The sequence below is a fragment of the Chanos chanos genome, chromosome 4 (assembly GCF_902362185.1).
Source record: "Chanos chanos chromosome 4, fChaCha1.1, whole genome shotgun sequence".
Taxonomy (NCBI): domain Eukaryota; kingdom Metazoa; phylum Chordata; class Actinopteri; order Gonorynchiformes; family Chanidae; genus Chanos; species Chanos chanos.
The window spans coordinates 4,585,821-4,601,999 of record NC_044498.1 but is presented as its reverse complement, the minus strand read 5'-3'; the positions used below and the strand labels follow the sequence as shown (position 1 = coordinate 4,601,999).

At 43.5% G+C, this 16,179-nt stretch overlaps 2 protein-coding genes across 2 annotated transcripts in view; one reads left to right on the top strand and one right to left on the bottom strand.

Moving 5' to 3' along the window:
* Positions 1 to 5,469, bottom strand: part of cdc40 (cell division cycle 40 homolog (S. cerevisiae)) — a 22,210-nt gene extending 16,741 nt beyond the window's left edge. Inside the window, exons 1-9 of the mRNA XM_030772695.1 lie at positions 5,287 to 5,469; positions 4,856 to 4,942; positions 4,562 to 4,691; positions 4,250 to 4,336; positions 3,953 to 4,095; positions 3,125 to 3,221; positions 2,633 to 2,772; positions 1,414 to 1,488; positions 334 to 379 (exon numbers count right to left, since the gene is read on the bottom strand). Of these exons, the coding sequence (XP_030628555.1) occupies positions 334 to 379; positions 1,414 to 1,488; positions 2,633 to 2,772; positions 3,125 to 3,221; positions 3,953 to 4,095; positions 4,250 to 4,336; positions 4,562 to 4,691; positions 4,856 to 4,942; positions 5,287 to 5,469 (988 nt within the window). The remainder of the gene's footprint in view (positions 1 to 333; positions 380 to 1,413; positions 1,489 to 2,632; positions 2,773 to 3,124; positions 3,222 to 3,952; positions 4,096 to 4,249; positions 4,337 to 4,561; positions 4,692 to 4,855; positions 4,943 to 5,286) is intronic.
* Positions 5,470 to 6,473: 1,004 nt separating this feature from the next.
* wasf1 (WASP family member 1) overlaps positions 6,474 to 16,179 on the top strand; it is a 55,517-nt gene continuing 45,811 nt past the window's right edge. The window contains exon 1 of the mRNA XM_030771908.1: positions 6,474 to 6,525. The gene's annotated coding sequence lies outside the window, so the exon portion shown is untranslated. The remainder of the gene's footprint in view (positions 6,526 to 16,179) is intronic.

Below are 16,179 nucleotides of genomic sequence, written 5' to 3'. Positions count from 1 at the left end.
AACCGCAGTCACCCAAGTAAAACACACACACACACATATAAGTACACATATCTACATATAGCATCCATATATGTCATCCACATCCACACTGGTGCATTTATACGTGGTTATGTGTGTGTGTGTGTGTGTTTTACTTGGATAACCACAGTTATTTTATTTGAATCAAATATCTGGGTTCTGTGCTGTTCTAATCTGCAAACACACATACAGACACACACGGTCACATAATCGTATGTGTATATATGAAGATGTGAGCGTTAAACGTATAAAAAAAAAAAAAAGAATCCTGAAGAAAAACGAAAGGAAATGAAAGGAAAAGAAACTTTTACTCACCGATAAAGGTCCGGACACACCTCCTGTCATTATAAACCTCCCAAAGCTACAAACAAACAAACAAACAAAAACAATTAAAAAATACAACAGGAGTTTGTAATACTACACATAGAAAATAGCACTGATTTTTAAAGGATCTTAAAAGGGACATTTTGTGTTTCTCTGCTGTTTTCTGTGCAGACCGAGCTGCTGTTGGAAGGCAGAAAGCCGCCAACCTCGCCAAAGCCTCAGACAGCCAGCTGGGGTGGGGTGGGCTGGGGATGTAGAGAATCTCCACATAACATCAGTGATCAATCAAAATGTTGATGAGACGTCACCGAAATGTGTGGTCCAGCACAACGCAAGTCTTACGCAGCCAAATTTCAGCACAAAACGCTGAAGACACTCTTTAGTTCCACTCGTGTTTGCCAATAACAAACATCTCTCCGCATTTCTGCACCTAGTGATGTGTGACAAATATTTAGACGGATTTTCTAGAGTCTTCCGCTTGCGGTTACCGACGGAGGCCAAAAACTTCCAGCGTCAGCTAACGACTTGCAGACGCCGCTGATGCGAAAACCAAAATATGGTTTTCAAAAGACGGATGCACAGAAAAATCGATTTTTAGGTGGAGTTTTGACAGAGTATCCCATTGCCGATAAAGCCCAATAAACAACAATCAGTACTACCTTCTTATCCAAACAAAGCGCAATCCTTTAAAAACAGCCCACGGTCATTTAAAAACATTTCCCAAACTTTAAAAACTGAAATCCTGTTTGTTCTGTCAGTGCATGGTAAAAACCTTGGATGTCGATACATGCTTTGTTTTCTCTTTCTGATGCTTGAAGTGTTATTCGATAAATTACAGACTCGCAGGAACTTTCTGCTAACAAGTGGCACTTCAATCCTCCACTTAAAAACTTTTCATTGGAAAAAAAAAAAGAACTCAAAGCTTAAAAGACGTGGACTCAGATTTCACACTCACGACAGAAGTCAGACTGCTAGAAGAGGAATGCTGTTTTAAGCTTCCCTGTGTGCGGCTGAATACTGTGTACTGTTTATTATTGCAGATTGGCTTTTTGTGTAGTGAGAGATGTTTACCTTGATCTTACAGTCCATAGAACAGGACAACAGCAGATGACCAGACACAGGAAACAACCGTATAGCACTGACTCCCTACACAGAGACGGACAGGAGGAAAGGAGGGTGAGAGAGAGAGTGTGTGTGTGTGACAGAGAGAGAATGTGTGTGAGAGAAAGAACAAAAGAGAGAGTGACACAGAGACAGAGGTAAAGTTAGGACACATCATTACAGAATACAGCACAGTCGCATATGAGCAAGGCTGGATGGGGGGGGGGGGCTGGGGAAGAGAACACAACACAGCAAAAAGAGAAAAGCCTGTGAGCAAACTTCCTCTGGAGACCTGAGGATAAAAACGACTTTCTTTGGTTTTATTAACAGCTCTCAGTCTTCAGAGAGAGAGAGAGAGAGGAGACTGAGTGAGAGAGAGAGAGAGAGAGAGAGAGAGACTGATGCTAAATTTATTATACGGTGTGAATCACTGGCGTGTGAATGTATGTGGGGGAGAAGAACAGCACAAAAGCAACAAAAGGAAAGTGAATCATTTAAATGCACCTTTCTGGAGATGAGATGGGTGGATTAAAAGGCCTCCATTAGCCTGAGTGAGTCAACAGCCAGACAGAGAAAACACTCTCCCATCTCCTACAGAGGGAGGCTAACTTCTGAAGCCCAGTTTGCTCTTTCTCTTTCTCTGTGTGTGTGTGTGTGTCTTCTCTTCTGCCTTGCAGCGCATTCACACTGAGCGATCACACACACACGGAATACTAATGCTGAACACACCAGAATACTGACAGAAAATTGCACTCGTATTACAGGACAGATTCTCCCTTTCTCTCTGTCTATCTCTCTTTCTCTCCCCATCTCATGGAGACCTCTTTACAAACAGGCTTTTCTGAGCCCACCCGACACACGGCTAACTCCCTGTCGGTTCTGCTGTAAAGAACAGATCTGCTTTCAGACGATTTCAGCCAGTCTGTCTTTTTTATTCTGATTATATAAACAAGGTAAAATCACATTCCAGAACACTGTACTATATGGCTTTTAAGCCCATTTCTCTCTCTCTCTCTCACACACACACACACTCTATTCTCACATTTCTCCTTCCTCTGACTGCTATCTAAGCTAAGTCACTATTCACACTGCCCCCCCCCCCCCGCACTTCCAGTAGATGAGGCAGACACAAAAAGACTTGCAGCTGCGCACGCACACACACACACACACACACAGCCTGCGGACGTACCTTGGTGTGTCCGGTCCAGACGTGCAGCTGTTTCTTGGGCAGGTAACACTTCTCTGGAACATCTGCGGAGCGTAGGTTGAGACCCACGTCCTGAGGAATGTGCAGGTACGATCGGCCCTGGTAGTCATACGCGTCTTTAACTGCACACACACACACACACACAAAAAAACCACCGTGTTAAGCCAGGGAAAGGAACTTTCCACCCACTTACAGTTATGCATCCCTAGCGCAGCTGATCTGAGATCAGTCCGACAATGTAACTGAACTCCGCACAGCTCTCATTCAGACGGTACAGATTTCACACAGAAAGATAAAACAGATGAAATCGAATCAGCTAACAGCACATGTCCTTTCTGGAAGGGCGTGGCATATTCGAGGAGGGGGCGTGGCATATTCGAGGAGGGGCATGGCATATTCGAGGAGGGGCGGATGGAGAGATCGGTCTCTTTAACTCTTCGTGACTTGCGCTGGTGCGAGGTTGCTCCGTTTTACCGTGCAGAATGGTCTTCTCCTCCGCTGGCGCCTCCTCCTCGTTCTTGCCTTTCTTCTGCCTCTTTGCCGTGATTTCATCCAGCTCCTTCTGCTCCTCCTGTCAATCAAATCAAAACCAAATCAAAGGTGCATTAAACAAACACAATACCATCGACATGGACAACACAGACAATCCACAAAACACACATCTAACACCACGCTGAGAGTTAGAGTATGCCTGTGTGTGTGTGTGTGTGTGTGTATAATTAACCCAGATATGATCTGTCGGCAGGCAAGTAAACTATGCATATCGACAAAATAACAAAACAATCTATTGCGAGAAACACTCCAACACTATCAACCTCCCACTGGGGGAGGCAAGTTAAACCCACACAGTCACGATAAACCCATGCAATCAAGTTAAACTCACACAATCAAGTTAAATGCAATTCAAGCGAACAACACAGACGATCCACAAAACACACCTCCCAGCCTCAGGTGCACTTCACTGACTATGACAACTCAACTTTATAATTCATTCCAAGCCCAACTCCATAACAGACCAATGTGTATGTGTGTGTGTGTGTGTGTGTGTGTGTGTGTGTGAGAAACGCTCAACGGCTGATTCAGCCTTCAGAAGACCCGGGAACTCATCCGCAAAGCACGAGTTCTAAGTTAGTCTAAGTTAGCCTCAGTCTGAAGTCAAGACTGTCCAATAAGACTGCTCCGTTAAATGAACTCCTGTTGGACAGTTAAAACTTTTGTCTTCAGGAACCAGGAAAAATCCAGCATTCCTATAACATGGGATAATCCCACGGGCTCTTATCTTGCAGCCTCTGATCAGCTTACCTCTGAAGGCTTGGCCACTCCTTTCTCATCCTGATACTTGGCCCAGGGGCCGAGAAACCCCTCAAGATCAGACGCATCTCCCCCTTTCACCTTCTTCCTCTTCTCCGCTTTCGATTTTGGGGTCGCCTCAAAAACAGTTAGCCCTGTACAGAGAGGCGGTAACCGAAAAATTCCACAAATCTCAACGACACCGTCTAAAATTCATCAAACCTTTTTTTTTTTTTTTACACTGTTTTCATGTCTTCACACGCAAACCATCCGCTCCCCTTACGCATTAATGAGCGGCTTGACAGTTACCTTTGTTTTTCTCGGCCTCCTCCACGGCTCCAATGTAGCTGCTGGAAGAGACCTGACTGTTGTCCACCGAGGGGTCCAAGGCATAGCCTGCATGAATAAGAGTCAGAATATTAACAGACAAAGCCACTCAAGAGAGGTTTGATTTAGCAAGAGGCACAAAAGACATTGTAGCGCTATAGGAACTCAACCCTCAGGTACTTCGGATGAAAAAGTCAAATCTCAGTGTTTGTTTAGCGGGAGTGACGGTAGCCGCTCAGCTCTCTGTACTTGGACTCCGGTGAGGAAAGAGACACGTTGAGCTAGAACACTCACCGAAGGTAGAGAACGTCCTCCTTTGCTGCTCAAACATGAAATCGTTCAAGTGAGCTGCCTCAGCGTATCCAGACAGCATATTCCTCGGAGCGGCCATCTGTTGCGTTCTGAATGGGTTGACTGGTCCGAACTGCCGGTCAACAAACGGAACAGTCAACAGAAGATTCGCTAAGCAATTCACAATGCTTTTTACGCATATACGGGCTATGTTTTCATACTTTCTCAAACGCGCCTCTGTGTGTTTTGAAATAACGCATAGATCCTATACAGCCACGACTGTCTGCAGGTCCTTACCTCCGGCGCAAACATTGTCTCATAGGTGGGGTTATAGCTGACCTCCTTAAGAGAAGGATCCAAATGAGTACCTGTCTCAACATCCTCCTATACACACACACAAAAAAAGATTTATGGTTACACTCTTATTTCAATCTATGAACAAGCTATGTTAACTAATGAACTCTAACGAGTACACCAGCAGATGGCTAACACTACTTCATAGAGCTACTGGGCTAACTTGTGAGCACAGTGTTTAAAATGGAACACTTCGGTTTTAAAGACGGGTAAAATACTGAATTGCTACAAGTACTGGTTAAGCTATCGCAGATAAGACTGTTTGTTCTCCACTAAAGAGCTTCCTTCTATGCATTACAACAAAGTTGGGGCCATAGTTAGCGAGCTGACACTATGTTATCAGAGAGAGACTCCGAGACCTCCGTCCATCATACCTTCACAGCGACCTCGGGAGCCGAATTTAGGACGGCTAAAGACGTCGTTCTTCCAGATTTCAAAGGCTGGAGATGGGCGACTGCATCTGGATCTAGCTTTCGAGGACTTGTACTAGTTTCTGACTCATTTTCGGAATCTGAATCGCTACTGTACGAAACGAGGGAACCCAAAGTCGCCGCCATCTTGAATGTTGTGGATTTCGTCATAAGGTCCTAAACGCTACATAAAAAGATTATGTGGTAAATGTGTGCTAAAATGGGTATTTAAAGACATCACTTCATTAACGTAAACATAAAAATTAACAATACATTTGGCATCTTAGTGCTGTAAGTTGTACATTGAAACGGCGGGTACTTAAGAAAGATAATTGTTTGTATATGTATCTTTTAGGATATCTCTCATCGGGACTGCGTTGCTCTTTTCAACTCAATCCGTTTGCACTCACGGGATTGGCTATTAAACTGCACAGATGAACTGCACTGAAAGGCAGCACACAGAACAAATCTATTATAAGTAACATTTCTAAGTTGCTTGACCGGAGTTCTTTCCAATACCCAACGAGAAACCCCACATCAATCCATGTCTTTAAAAAAAAAAAATCATAACAGTAAATATACATTCATGTTAATGAGCCATCCCTCTTTGTAATGCAGCAATTCGATTGTGATCAATTATTCATCTTGCATCTATAGAATTTATGGGGATTGGAATTCATTCTATGAACGGGAGTGGTTTGGAGGGCAGAAACAGACCAATCAGGCTAAGGTAACATACTTCGCGCTGGTCAGGTTTTCTGTGCGGAGTTCTGTTGCACGGGGCATGTCTCCAACAATAGAAAGGCGGCTCGTACCATCACGAACCCTGAGAGGTAAATCCTAAGATAAAGCGGTTACGCTCATGGAAACCATACAACGATATACTAAAGTCGCGTTACTTATGGATTTAAACGTATAATTTTGTGACATTTTGTGAGGCGAATAACCATAACGGGTCGGCGATTGCTTGTTATATCAAAACTTGCCTCAGATAGTTCAATTTGAGTCCCTTTTCCAAAGAGGACCGTTCCATCGTCCTGGGCGCCCCACTCTAACGGGATTCACAAGCCATATCTGTGGGTTGACTGCTTTACCTCGGAATGGAGTCTGAACATCTTTTTTGAGGAAGAAAAAATAACGGAGTACCTTCAGAACTCAACAAGCAATGGGAAGAAAATAAGAGGACACAGCCTAACATTTCAGGTATGTTATGTTGCAAGATTACTTCGTTTTCCTCCAAGCATCGAAACTAACATGACAGTACCAGGGACAAGTTTTTTTTTCTGGAGTAAAAGGATGTGTTATTCCTTTTCCCGACAGAGCTGGAGATTTAGAGAAAAATAAGAACTGACCTCGGTTTATTTAGTCATTAACTGAAATCAGTCGTAAACCAACGCTAGCCATAGCTAGTTTCAAACCTTACCAATGCAGAGGTGACAGGTGTGTGATTGAATAATGTATGCAGAGGTGATAACTATATGCATCGTAAGCTTCTGCGCCTGAGAGGTCTCATAAATATTGCAGGTGATACTTAGATATTTTGCAATAGCACATCGTTCTGTCTGTTGTAGCAGCTTACATTGCTGCTTCGAGGTTTTGTCTGGTGTAACTGATCGTGTCTTGAAATGCAGCTGTGGCGAAGGGGGGCAGGGAAAGGATCGCGGTTTCACGTCTTTGGTTTTACGCTTAACCCAGTGGAATCCCGCTCCAAGTTTACTGCTCTCTAAAGATGCTCGTCAGTACACTGTGAGCTGACTATCTCGCCTCTGTGTCAATTTGTGGAGTATGGTGCGATTTTATTTAAGCGCTCTCGGGATAGCAGAAAGTCCGAAAGGTCGCAATGACGCGAGTACCTCATTAATCTTGGTATTCAAAACATGCCTGGGTGTTGGTGTATAAATTCAGTTATTTTGCCATCGTAAGGGGTTGAGGAAAACATACCAAGTGTGGGAAGACCTTAACGATCTCCTTTTTTCTCACAAACACGAGCGCTTCCAGTAAGTGCGCCGCAATTAACTGAATAGGTCTTGCGAGTTGGGTTACGTGGTGTCTCTTTGATGTTGAGACGAATTAAAAACGTGCTTTTACACTGGGAGGTAGAGATGAGGCTAAAATCATTTAAGAGTTGCTCTGTTGAAACCCGAGACTTCTGAAAGCGCCGTGGTTTTCTGGAGCACCACAAACAAAGCATCATGTTCAGACAGAAATCCGAGTCGCTAAAGCCGGCTGGGTTCCTGAGTTTCATGTTGTTGAAACTGTCAGATGTGTAGGCGATGGCTTCAATGACCTGCATATCTGGTGAAAGAATACAGTGTTACATGAATCTACAAAAGGGAGATGGGTGAAGGAGAACGAGCTATGTAAAAAAAAATATGAAACCATAATTCTTGTCTTTCACGGGCACAAGTCAGGGTTACCTATTGTTGTGAGTAGCATTAGCAGAATCCTTCGCCTCCAGTTACTCTACAACAAAAATCCCACCGAATGTGTGCGTGTGGGGTTTTTATTGTTATTGCTTTTTCCACATTATTAATCTGCTCTTTCATGTAGATGTAAGCGTTCTCAGTGGTAATGTTCTGAGACACCTTGAGCGCGCACCTGGGACAGCCCCTGTGATTTTTTTTTGCAGCGAGAGTGCGCATAGCCAATCAATGGGATTGTAGTTCCGACATCACCGATGCTGACACGGCCGAAAACAAAAACGCAAATGCCTCTTCATTGAGTACTGAAACCTTCTTCTCTGTGGTCGATAATAAGCTCTCATTTATATTTTAGAATAACACACTACAATCTCCGGTAAAAAGCCGGACGTAACCCGCTCATTTGATTGCACCAGAGACACGCAAAGAAGTAATGTTATTTGAGGCAAAGATACTGTACTAGATACCGGCGAGTACCGGCGCATTTAAAACGCACGGCTTGTTCTACAGTGATCTGTGATGAAGATGTTACTCTGCTGAGCTGGTAAGACCAGTAGTGCCGTACCAGCCGTTGGCTGGGTGGAGCTGGTGACCGCCCAGTGGCCCTTCCACTGCCTGGCTCTGAAAACCTGGTCATTAATTGAGTTGCAGTGGTCGGGCTGCGTGTATAGCGTTAGTCATTAGGTGTGCTACTGACGCAACAGCTGGCCTGTGTCTCATACATGAAGCATCCAAAACATCACATGACTAGAGACATGAGTTTAAAACAGCACAGCAAGGGGCACATGCACACACACACACACACACACACACACACACACACACACACACACACACACACACTCAGACAGCTTAACAAACACGTGCTATACACCATGTGTAGAAAAATGGACTATATACAGTATACTGTACACACACATAAACATACTCATATACACACGTCAATATACACAAACATCACAGCAGGGCACACACTTTACATACAACATATGGAAACACAGTGGGTATATACACACACACACACACACACACACACAAATACTCATTTACGCCAGAGTAATCAGTCAAACATAAGCTACATTTATTTATATTAAAATGAATACAGACAAAATTTTGCCATTTCCCTCAGTTTCAGCCAGACAACAAGTGAATCAACTGACCAAAGCGTTTCCTCTTAAACTGAAACTATTCAGCGTGTGATTGCTAGGATTTTGCGACTCTCAGTTTTCTGCGGCTAAGTCCTGGTCAGTGGCATGCAAAGTCGTCAAAGTTCCACCCTGTCGTTGGATTGGGAGGGGTTTTTTTAGCGGTCGCTGAAGAGAAGGATGCCTCCCCCCTGTTCCTAGGCTCGTATTTACATATTCAAAAACGCTCTAAGATTCGGACACTTTCATGTCTCAGCTTTTTGATGCTCCGTCAGCCCATGTTTTTTTGGGTTTTTTTTAATTTCTGTTCCGCGGCCAGAAAGAGAGAGAGAGAGAGAGGGAGAGTGAAGAAAAAGAAAGAGTTTAAAAAAGAAAAAAAAAACGTCAGTGGAGAATAGGAGGGAACAGAAGAGAAGGAAAGAGAGAGAGAGAGAGAAACAGAGAGGGAGAGGGACAGACAGAATGGGAGGCAGAGAGTGAAAGGGTGAAGAAATGAAAGGTAGAAAGAAAGAGAACATCCTTGCGGTGGTTTAAAGTCTATCTGAAGCTCCCTGTATCTCTCAGCTGTTGTGATGCTGAAGACACTGTGGTCTTTGTTCTGTCTCTCTCTCTCTCTCTCTGTACGGCCACGGGTTCCACAAAGCTGCCTCTGTCCTGCTGGACCCGGGGGGGGTGGTGGGGGGTGGTCACTGTCTGACTGCTACCCCTTGTGTATATGTGTGTGTGTGTGTTTCGTATCTCATCATGAATCTCTGCCAGTGTATGGGAGAAGTCAGAGCATTGATGGTGGTTTCTACTGTCACACAGGGAAGAGAATTGTCATGAAAAAAAAAAAAATCAATAAAAAAAAAAAAACTCAAATTCCCATGATTCCATAAAATTCTGTCTGTCGCCGCCTCAGCCCAAATGTGTGAATTAGGCCTATGTGTTATTGAGGAGCTGCTGGGTTCTCTGAGGCGTTTAGCCAGTCAGTAGATGATCCTTCTAATTGACCTGGGCGTGGCTGTATGAGTCCAGCATTGTTAGTTCGATTTGCATGGCGTTTGTTTCTTACGGGCGAATTCGCACAATCGCCAGTTCAGTTGAATTCACGAACTGAACGTGAGTCAAGCGAAAATCTTTTAACTGAACGCAGCCCTGCTTACAGAGGAGAGTCATAGTGTTGTTTTTTTTTTCACTCTAGTGCGAGCAGCTCCACTCTGGTCACTGTTTACCAGAACGACATACAAGAGCGAGTACAGACTCTGTTTGAATCTCTACACATTTTTTTTTGTTTTTTGGGGTTTTTTTTCTATTTTTATATTGCAAAGTCCATTTAAACTCATATGATTTTCATCCTATGAGAATATTACGAGATTGTGACTTGCATTGCAGCATCTGTGTATTCCACCCAGTCGTCATCTAACGTGAAATAATCTAATCAGACGTCACTGCAGCCACTGTAGCTCCATTTGTCCTGGGGCGTAACGTACGAGTGCTAATCTGGTCTTCCACACTCAGGGTCTGTCTGATCGGCGTCGCTGTGGGGGTCAAAGCTGTGCGAGATCCAGACTCGTTGTGTTCCGTCTGCGCATGGCTGCGCAGACATTTCGCTGCGTTTTGACTGAGCCGAATATCGTTCCGCCCCTTCGTCTGCGTTTCCTGCGTGCAGCACTCTTCCTCCTTCTCAATTAGGCGTTCTCATCGACTCATCCAAACATAGCTCCCCCCCCCCCCCAGAGTCTCTCTCTCTCCCTTTCTCTTTCTCTCTCTCTCTCTCTGGTTTTCTTTTAATAAATAATAACAATCTAAGGCCCACAGGCAATCTCACTGGGGTCTGAAACTCTGCGTGTGTGGACAGTGGGCCATGGTGTGGGAGAAGTGCCCTCTGGGAGTCTGGGTGTCTGATTACGTTCGCAGTGTTTAGGGAGATTTCTTTGTCCTGGAGCCTCACAAACAGGTGGTGACTTAAATGTCCTGTCTCTTTCTCCTTCTCTCTTTTTCTCTTTCCCTCTCTGCCCCTCATTCTCTCGCTTTCTCTCTTTCTTTCTTTCTTTCTCTGTCCTTGAGAAGAAGCAGTCCGTATGTTTCCATTAACAACAACTGCCCAGTTGTTTTTCATTCTGCTTCATCTCTTTGATAAAGGATTGATTTATTATAGATGATGTTTGTGTAACTTGATGATTGACTCCAGTGTTCTCTCTCTCTCTCTCTCTCTCTCTCTGTCTGTCTCTCTCTCAGGGAAAATTTGAATATTCAAATTCTCACGAACAACTTAACCAGGTGTTGACAGAATCATACGCTTGTCACACAGACAGTGGATCAGTGTAAATTCAGTTTAGTTGTCTCTCACATTCAGAAGTGGATTCAGACGGATCCTTTATTGAAAACTGCAATGAAATTTGAGTTCAATTCATTTGAGTTCAATTGATATTCAATTCATTAACCGCAACTCCCCCATCATTGTTCATCTGCGTTTCCTCAGCCGAAATCCTCAATGAAATGTCAATTCGCCTCCTTAATTGAATGAGTTTGGATAAGAATAAACCCTAGCACCGCTGGTAGTCCAGATAACGGCATCCTTTTGTTCTTCCTTATCTCAACAAAGGCTTTTGAACTTGAAAGTTGCCTTTAAAAAAAAAAGGAGAGAGAGAGAGAGAGAGGCAAAAAAAGAGGCAAAAATGAGTGATGATGGTTGCACACGTGCTGACTAAGAGGTTCTGTGAGAATCACCGAGCATATACGTCGTGACAGGGGCCTTGGCTTCAGTCTCTGCTATTCAATTACTCTGACAGGGGAAGTTATAAATTTGTATTTTAAAAGAAAAGAGTCCACCACCCCCCCCCCCCCCACCCCCCTTTACCATATGCACATGAAAGAAGGGGGACCTAACGTGCACAACCCCCAATTTTTTTTTTCTCAGGATGTCTAAAAAAAGCATCCACAGACCTGACTCTCTGGTTCAAATTATGAAGCAATATTTGCTCAGAAGGAAGTGGCATTTAATTAGCCCATGCTGGGTAAAGCCTGTTCTGATTTGCATAGGGAGCTGCTTTGCATCTGGGAGAAAAAAATAAATAGATAAATGAAAATAAATAAGTAAATAAATAAATGAAAAAGCAAATGAAAACAGACCCAGCTGAGAGAATCTTTTCATTGTATTGTGTCTTTTTGTGTGTGTGTGTGTGTGTGTGTGTGATTTGTCACCCTAGCTGTGTTAAAATGTAACCCACGGTGTCCAGATGATGAGTGTGTTCGTAGGTGGTGTTTAAATGCTGAGTGAGAACGTCATCATCGACTGGTCCTGCACTGTTTTAGGAGAGTTTAAAAAAAAACACAGCGCAGGCTAAGGGAAATGGCAAAGATACTGCAGAGAGAGAGAGAGAGAGAGAGTGGAAGAGAGAGAGACGGAGAGAATGAGAGAGAGTGGAAGAAAGAGAGAGAATGAGAGAAAGAGAACGCTTCTTGAGAGAGGAAAGTATCTGGTCTTCTGTCTCTCTGTTGTTGTTTGGTGCCGACAGGAACTCTGAGCGATTTTTATTTTTACAAATAGAGTCGTGGTAGAAAGGGAAGGCGAGAGAGTGTGTCTGTGTGTGTGTGTGTGTGTGTGTGTGTGTGTGTGTGTGTGATTGTGTGAGAGAGAGAGTGAGAGAGAGAATAATCTTGCATGTCACAGAGAGGGGGCGTTTTCCTTTTGTTTGGATTTTCTGGGCAGGAAAGAGAGGATGTGTGGGGTGGATCGCCTACATGGGGCTTTGAAAAATCCCAAAATACAGGAGAGAGAGAGAGAGAGAGAGAGAGAGAGAGAAGTGGGAAAATCTGACGTGAATGAAGATTTTTCACATTTTTCTCTCGTTGATTGCTCAAGCTATTTTTGAGTGCAGGGTTGTTGGCAGAACAAAGGAAAGTATCATTAGGTTAAAAAATGAACCGGTTTTTGATAAGGTGGGCAAGACTTCACCTCTCGAGGTTATATGAGGTTCTTGAGTTCATTTCCAGCACTATTCAGTTTTAGAACGACAGGTAACACATACACATACACAGACCCACATGCCACACGTTTTCCTCTCAGTTTAATTTGATTTTTTTTTTTTGATACTTATTAAAAAGCTCAAATTTGTCTTAAAGCAGCTTAGACCACTATGTGGATTTAAACTTAAGTATTTAATCTTTGTGGGAAAAAAGGGATCTTTGAAAAGGAGAATGTTTTTTTTTGGGGGGGGGTATTTCTGCAGCTGTGACTGTTGTTTGTATAAGTGTCTGGCCACTGAATGCAGTGAAGCAGAGATGCAATTACTGTTTTGATCCAAACTGTGGATGTTACAAATATTTTTAAAATCTCTCTCTTCTGTCTTCTTCTTCTCTCTCTCTCTCTCTCACACACACTCTCTCTCTGTGTCTCTGTCTGTCTCTCTCTCTCTCTCTCACACACACACACACTCTCTCTCTGTGTGTGTCTCTCTCTCTCTCTCCCTCTCACACACACACACACACACACACTCTCTCTCTCTCTCTCTCTGTGTGTGAGTGTGTGTCTCTCTCACACACACACACACACACTCTCTGTCTCTCTCTCTCTCTCTCACACACACACACACACACACACACACACACACACAGAGTAGCAGCAGTAAGGAAAATCATGGAGGTGTTGGACCGTGAGGCCTTCTGAAGTTAGCAGATGGGTTCCTGATGTTTGAACAGCAGAGAGAGAGAGCGAAAGAGAGAGAAAGAGAGAGAGAGAGAGGGCGAAGAGGAGAGAGAGGGAGCGAGAGAGAGAGAGAGAGAGAGCGGAAAACGTAGGCAGCGCGGGACAGCTCCTTTAATTAGGTGAACGCTCCCAGTTGATCTTGACCTTTTTCTCCAAGCGTGTCAGAGAATTCCGCTCCACTGCAGCACACGCGGTGACATTTGTCCGCCAAGCAAGAAACGGCTTAAAACCCCCTTTCCCTCAAGCAGTCACAAGCAGGTAGGAGCGTTTAGGGTCCGGGTAATAAATCTGAGGATCCGGGACTTTACAGCATCTTTCTTTGGCATCTAGAATCGCAGCGCGTTTAATGAAACTTCGCAGAATTCTGACCTGGGCCACGTCTTCCCTGTGGCTCGTCTGACTTAGTGTGTGAAGGCAATTTCCCACCGAATTCCCACATAAAGGGAATCTTACCGTATACAGACAAAGAGGGGAGAAAACAGTTAATCAAAGAGTGACAGGGGATAGTGTGGTATGGTTTAATATTGTATAGTATTGTTATGGTTTAATATAGTATAGTATTATATGGTATGTTTTCGTACAGTGTGGTGTGGTTTGGTGTGGTGTGGTATGGTATGGTTTATATTAATGTAGTATGGTAAATTTTTGTATAGTGTGGTGTGATATGGTTTAGTATAGTTTAGTGTGGTGTGGTTTAGTATACTTTAGTGTGGTGTAGTGTGGTTTAGTATAGTTTAATGTTGTGTTCTGTGGTTTAGTGTAGTTTAGTGTAGTGTGGTGTGATATGGTTTAGTATAATTTAGTGTGGTCTACTATAGTTTAATGTTCTGTGGTTTAGTGTAGTTTAGTGTGGTATGATATGGTTTAGTATAGTTTAGGGTCAGTTGGTTTAGTATAGTTTAGTGTGGTGTGATGTGGTGTGATATGGTTTAGTATAGTTTAGTGTGATATGGTTTAGTATAGTTTAATGTGGTGTGGTTTAATATTGTTTAATGTGGTGTGGTTTAGTTTAGTGTGGTGTGATATGGTTTAGTATAGTTTTATGTAGTGTGGTTTAGTATAGTTTAATGTGGTGTGGTTTAGTTTAGTGTGGTCTGATGTGGTGTGGTTTAGTATAGTTTTATGTGGTGTGGTTTAGTATAGTGTGGTCTGATGTGGTGTGGTTTAGTATAGTTTAGTGTGATATGGTTTAGTATAGTTTAATGTGGTGTGGTTTAGTACAGTTTAATGCGGTGTGATGTGGTGTTATATGGTTTAGTATAGTTTACTGTGGTGTGGTTCTGTATAGTTTAATGTGGTGTGGTTTAGTTTAGTGTGGTCTGATGTGGTTTAGTATAGTTTTATGTTGTGTGGTTTAGTTTAGTGTGGTCTGATGTGGTTTAGTATAGTGTAGTATGGTGAAAGAGTACAGAGGCTGATTTAAATGTGATACTCTAATCATCATGTCTGGGCAGCTGGCCACAGATTTTAGAAGGCTGATTCTCTATTTGCACAAAAAAGTGAGAGAGAGAGAGAGAGAGAGAGAGAAATAAACAGAGGTACTTGGTTCTCATAGCTCAACCCAGGGAAGCCACAGTCTAAAGGTACTTGAGTCATTATCCACAGAAAGACAAGGTTAAACCTTCATCTCGCTCCGCAGGCTGAGTTACCGCATATCCTGTGATGTGCTGGGGTCCAGTAGGGTCAGAGGTCACAGCTGGACACCCCTAGGGATAGCGGTTGCATAAACGCGGGCCTTGGTTATTGGCTGCGGGCCAGTCGCATGGCCCGTCCATGCATTTGCACGATTTGTCCTGACAGGCGTTACCCCGCGGCGATTCAGCAAAACGCGGCATCACGGGAACCGCTCGAGGCGAAAACGTGATTCAAGTTCATATCCTCAACGTTAGTTTAAAAAAAAAAAAAAAAAAGAAAAAAAAAAGGGAAGAAAGAAAAAAAAGAAAAAAGAAAAGATACTGGGAGGATGAATCATCTGGCTCGGAGAAGCTACGCCCGAGGATGCGGCATAACGAGCTGAAGAGATGCGTAGACAGAGCTGTAACCGCCGATAACGAACGTTTCCCTCTTTAACAGATTCCAAAAGGTTTGGAGGGAAAAAAAAAAAAAGCAGCCTTTCAGATTAAAAACCGTTTTTTTTTGCGCGAGTAAACGTTCAGCCAGAGTCAGTCCGAAGGGGACGGTTTTAAAGCGGAGGAACTGATCTCTTTCGGATCGATGGAAGGTGTAATGACAACAGGTGAATCACAGGCGCCCCCTTTTCAAGCGTGTTTTTTTTTTTTTTTTGTTAAACTCAGGAAAATGGTGGGGGGGCAGTCGCTGGGTAGCGAGAAATGCTAAAGCGCTAAATGGCTTTTGACGAACCGGATCAATACGGCGAGAAATGGCGAAAGTGTTAGAGCCATCAGTAAAAGGTTTCCCGCCTCGGCGCCTGTAAGATGGGGCAGATGAGGAGGGATCGGTGAGAGTTAATCGAACCTTACTGCAGAAAATCTGGTCGTTCAGCAGAATGAAACAAGGATACAAAAAAAACCAAAAAAACAGAGAGGGTGATGCTCTGAAATCCATGCCAATATTGTAGTTTTCTTTTTTTTTTTTTTTTTTT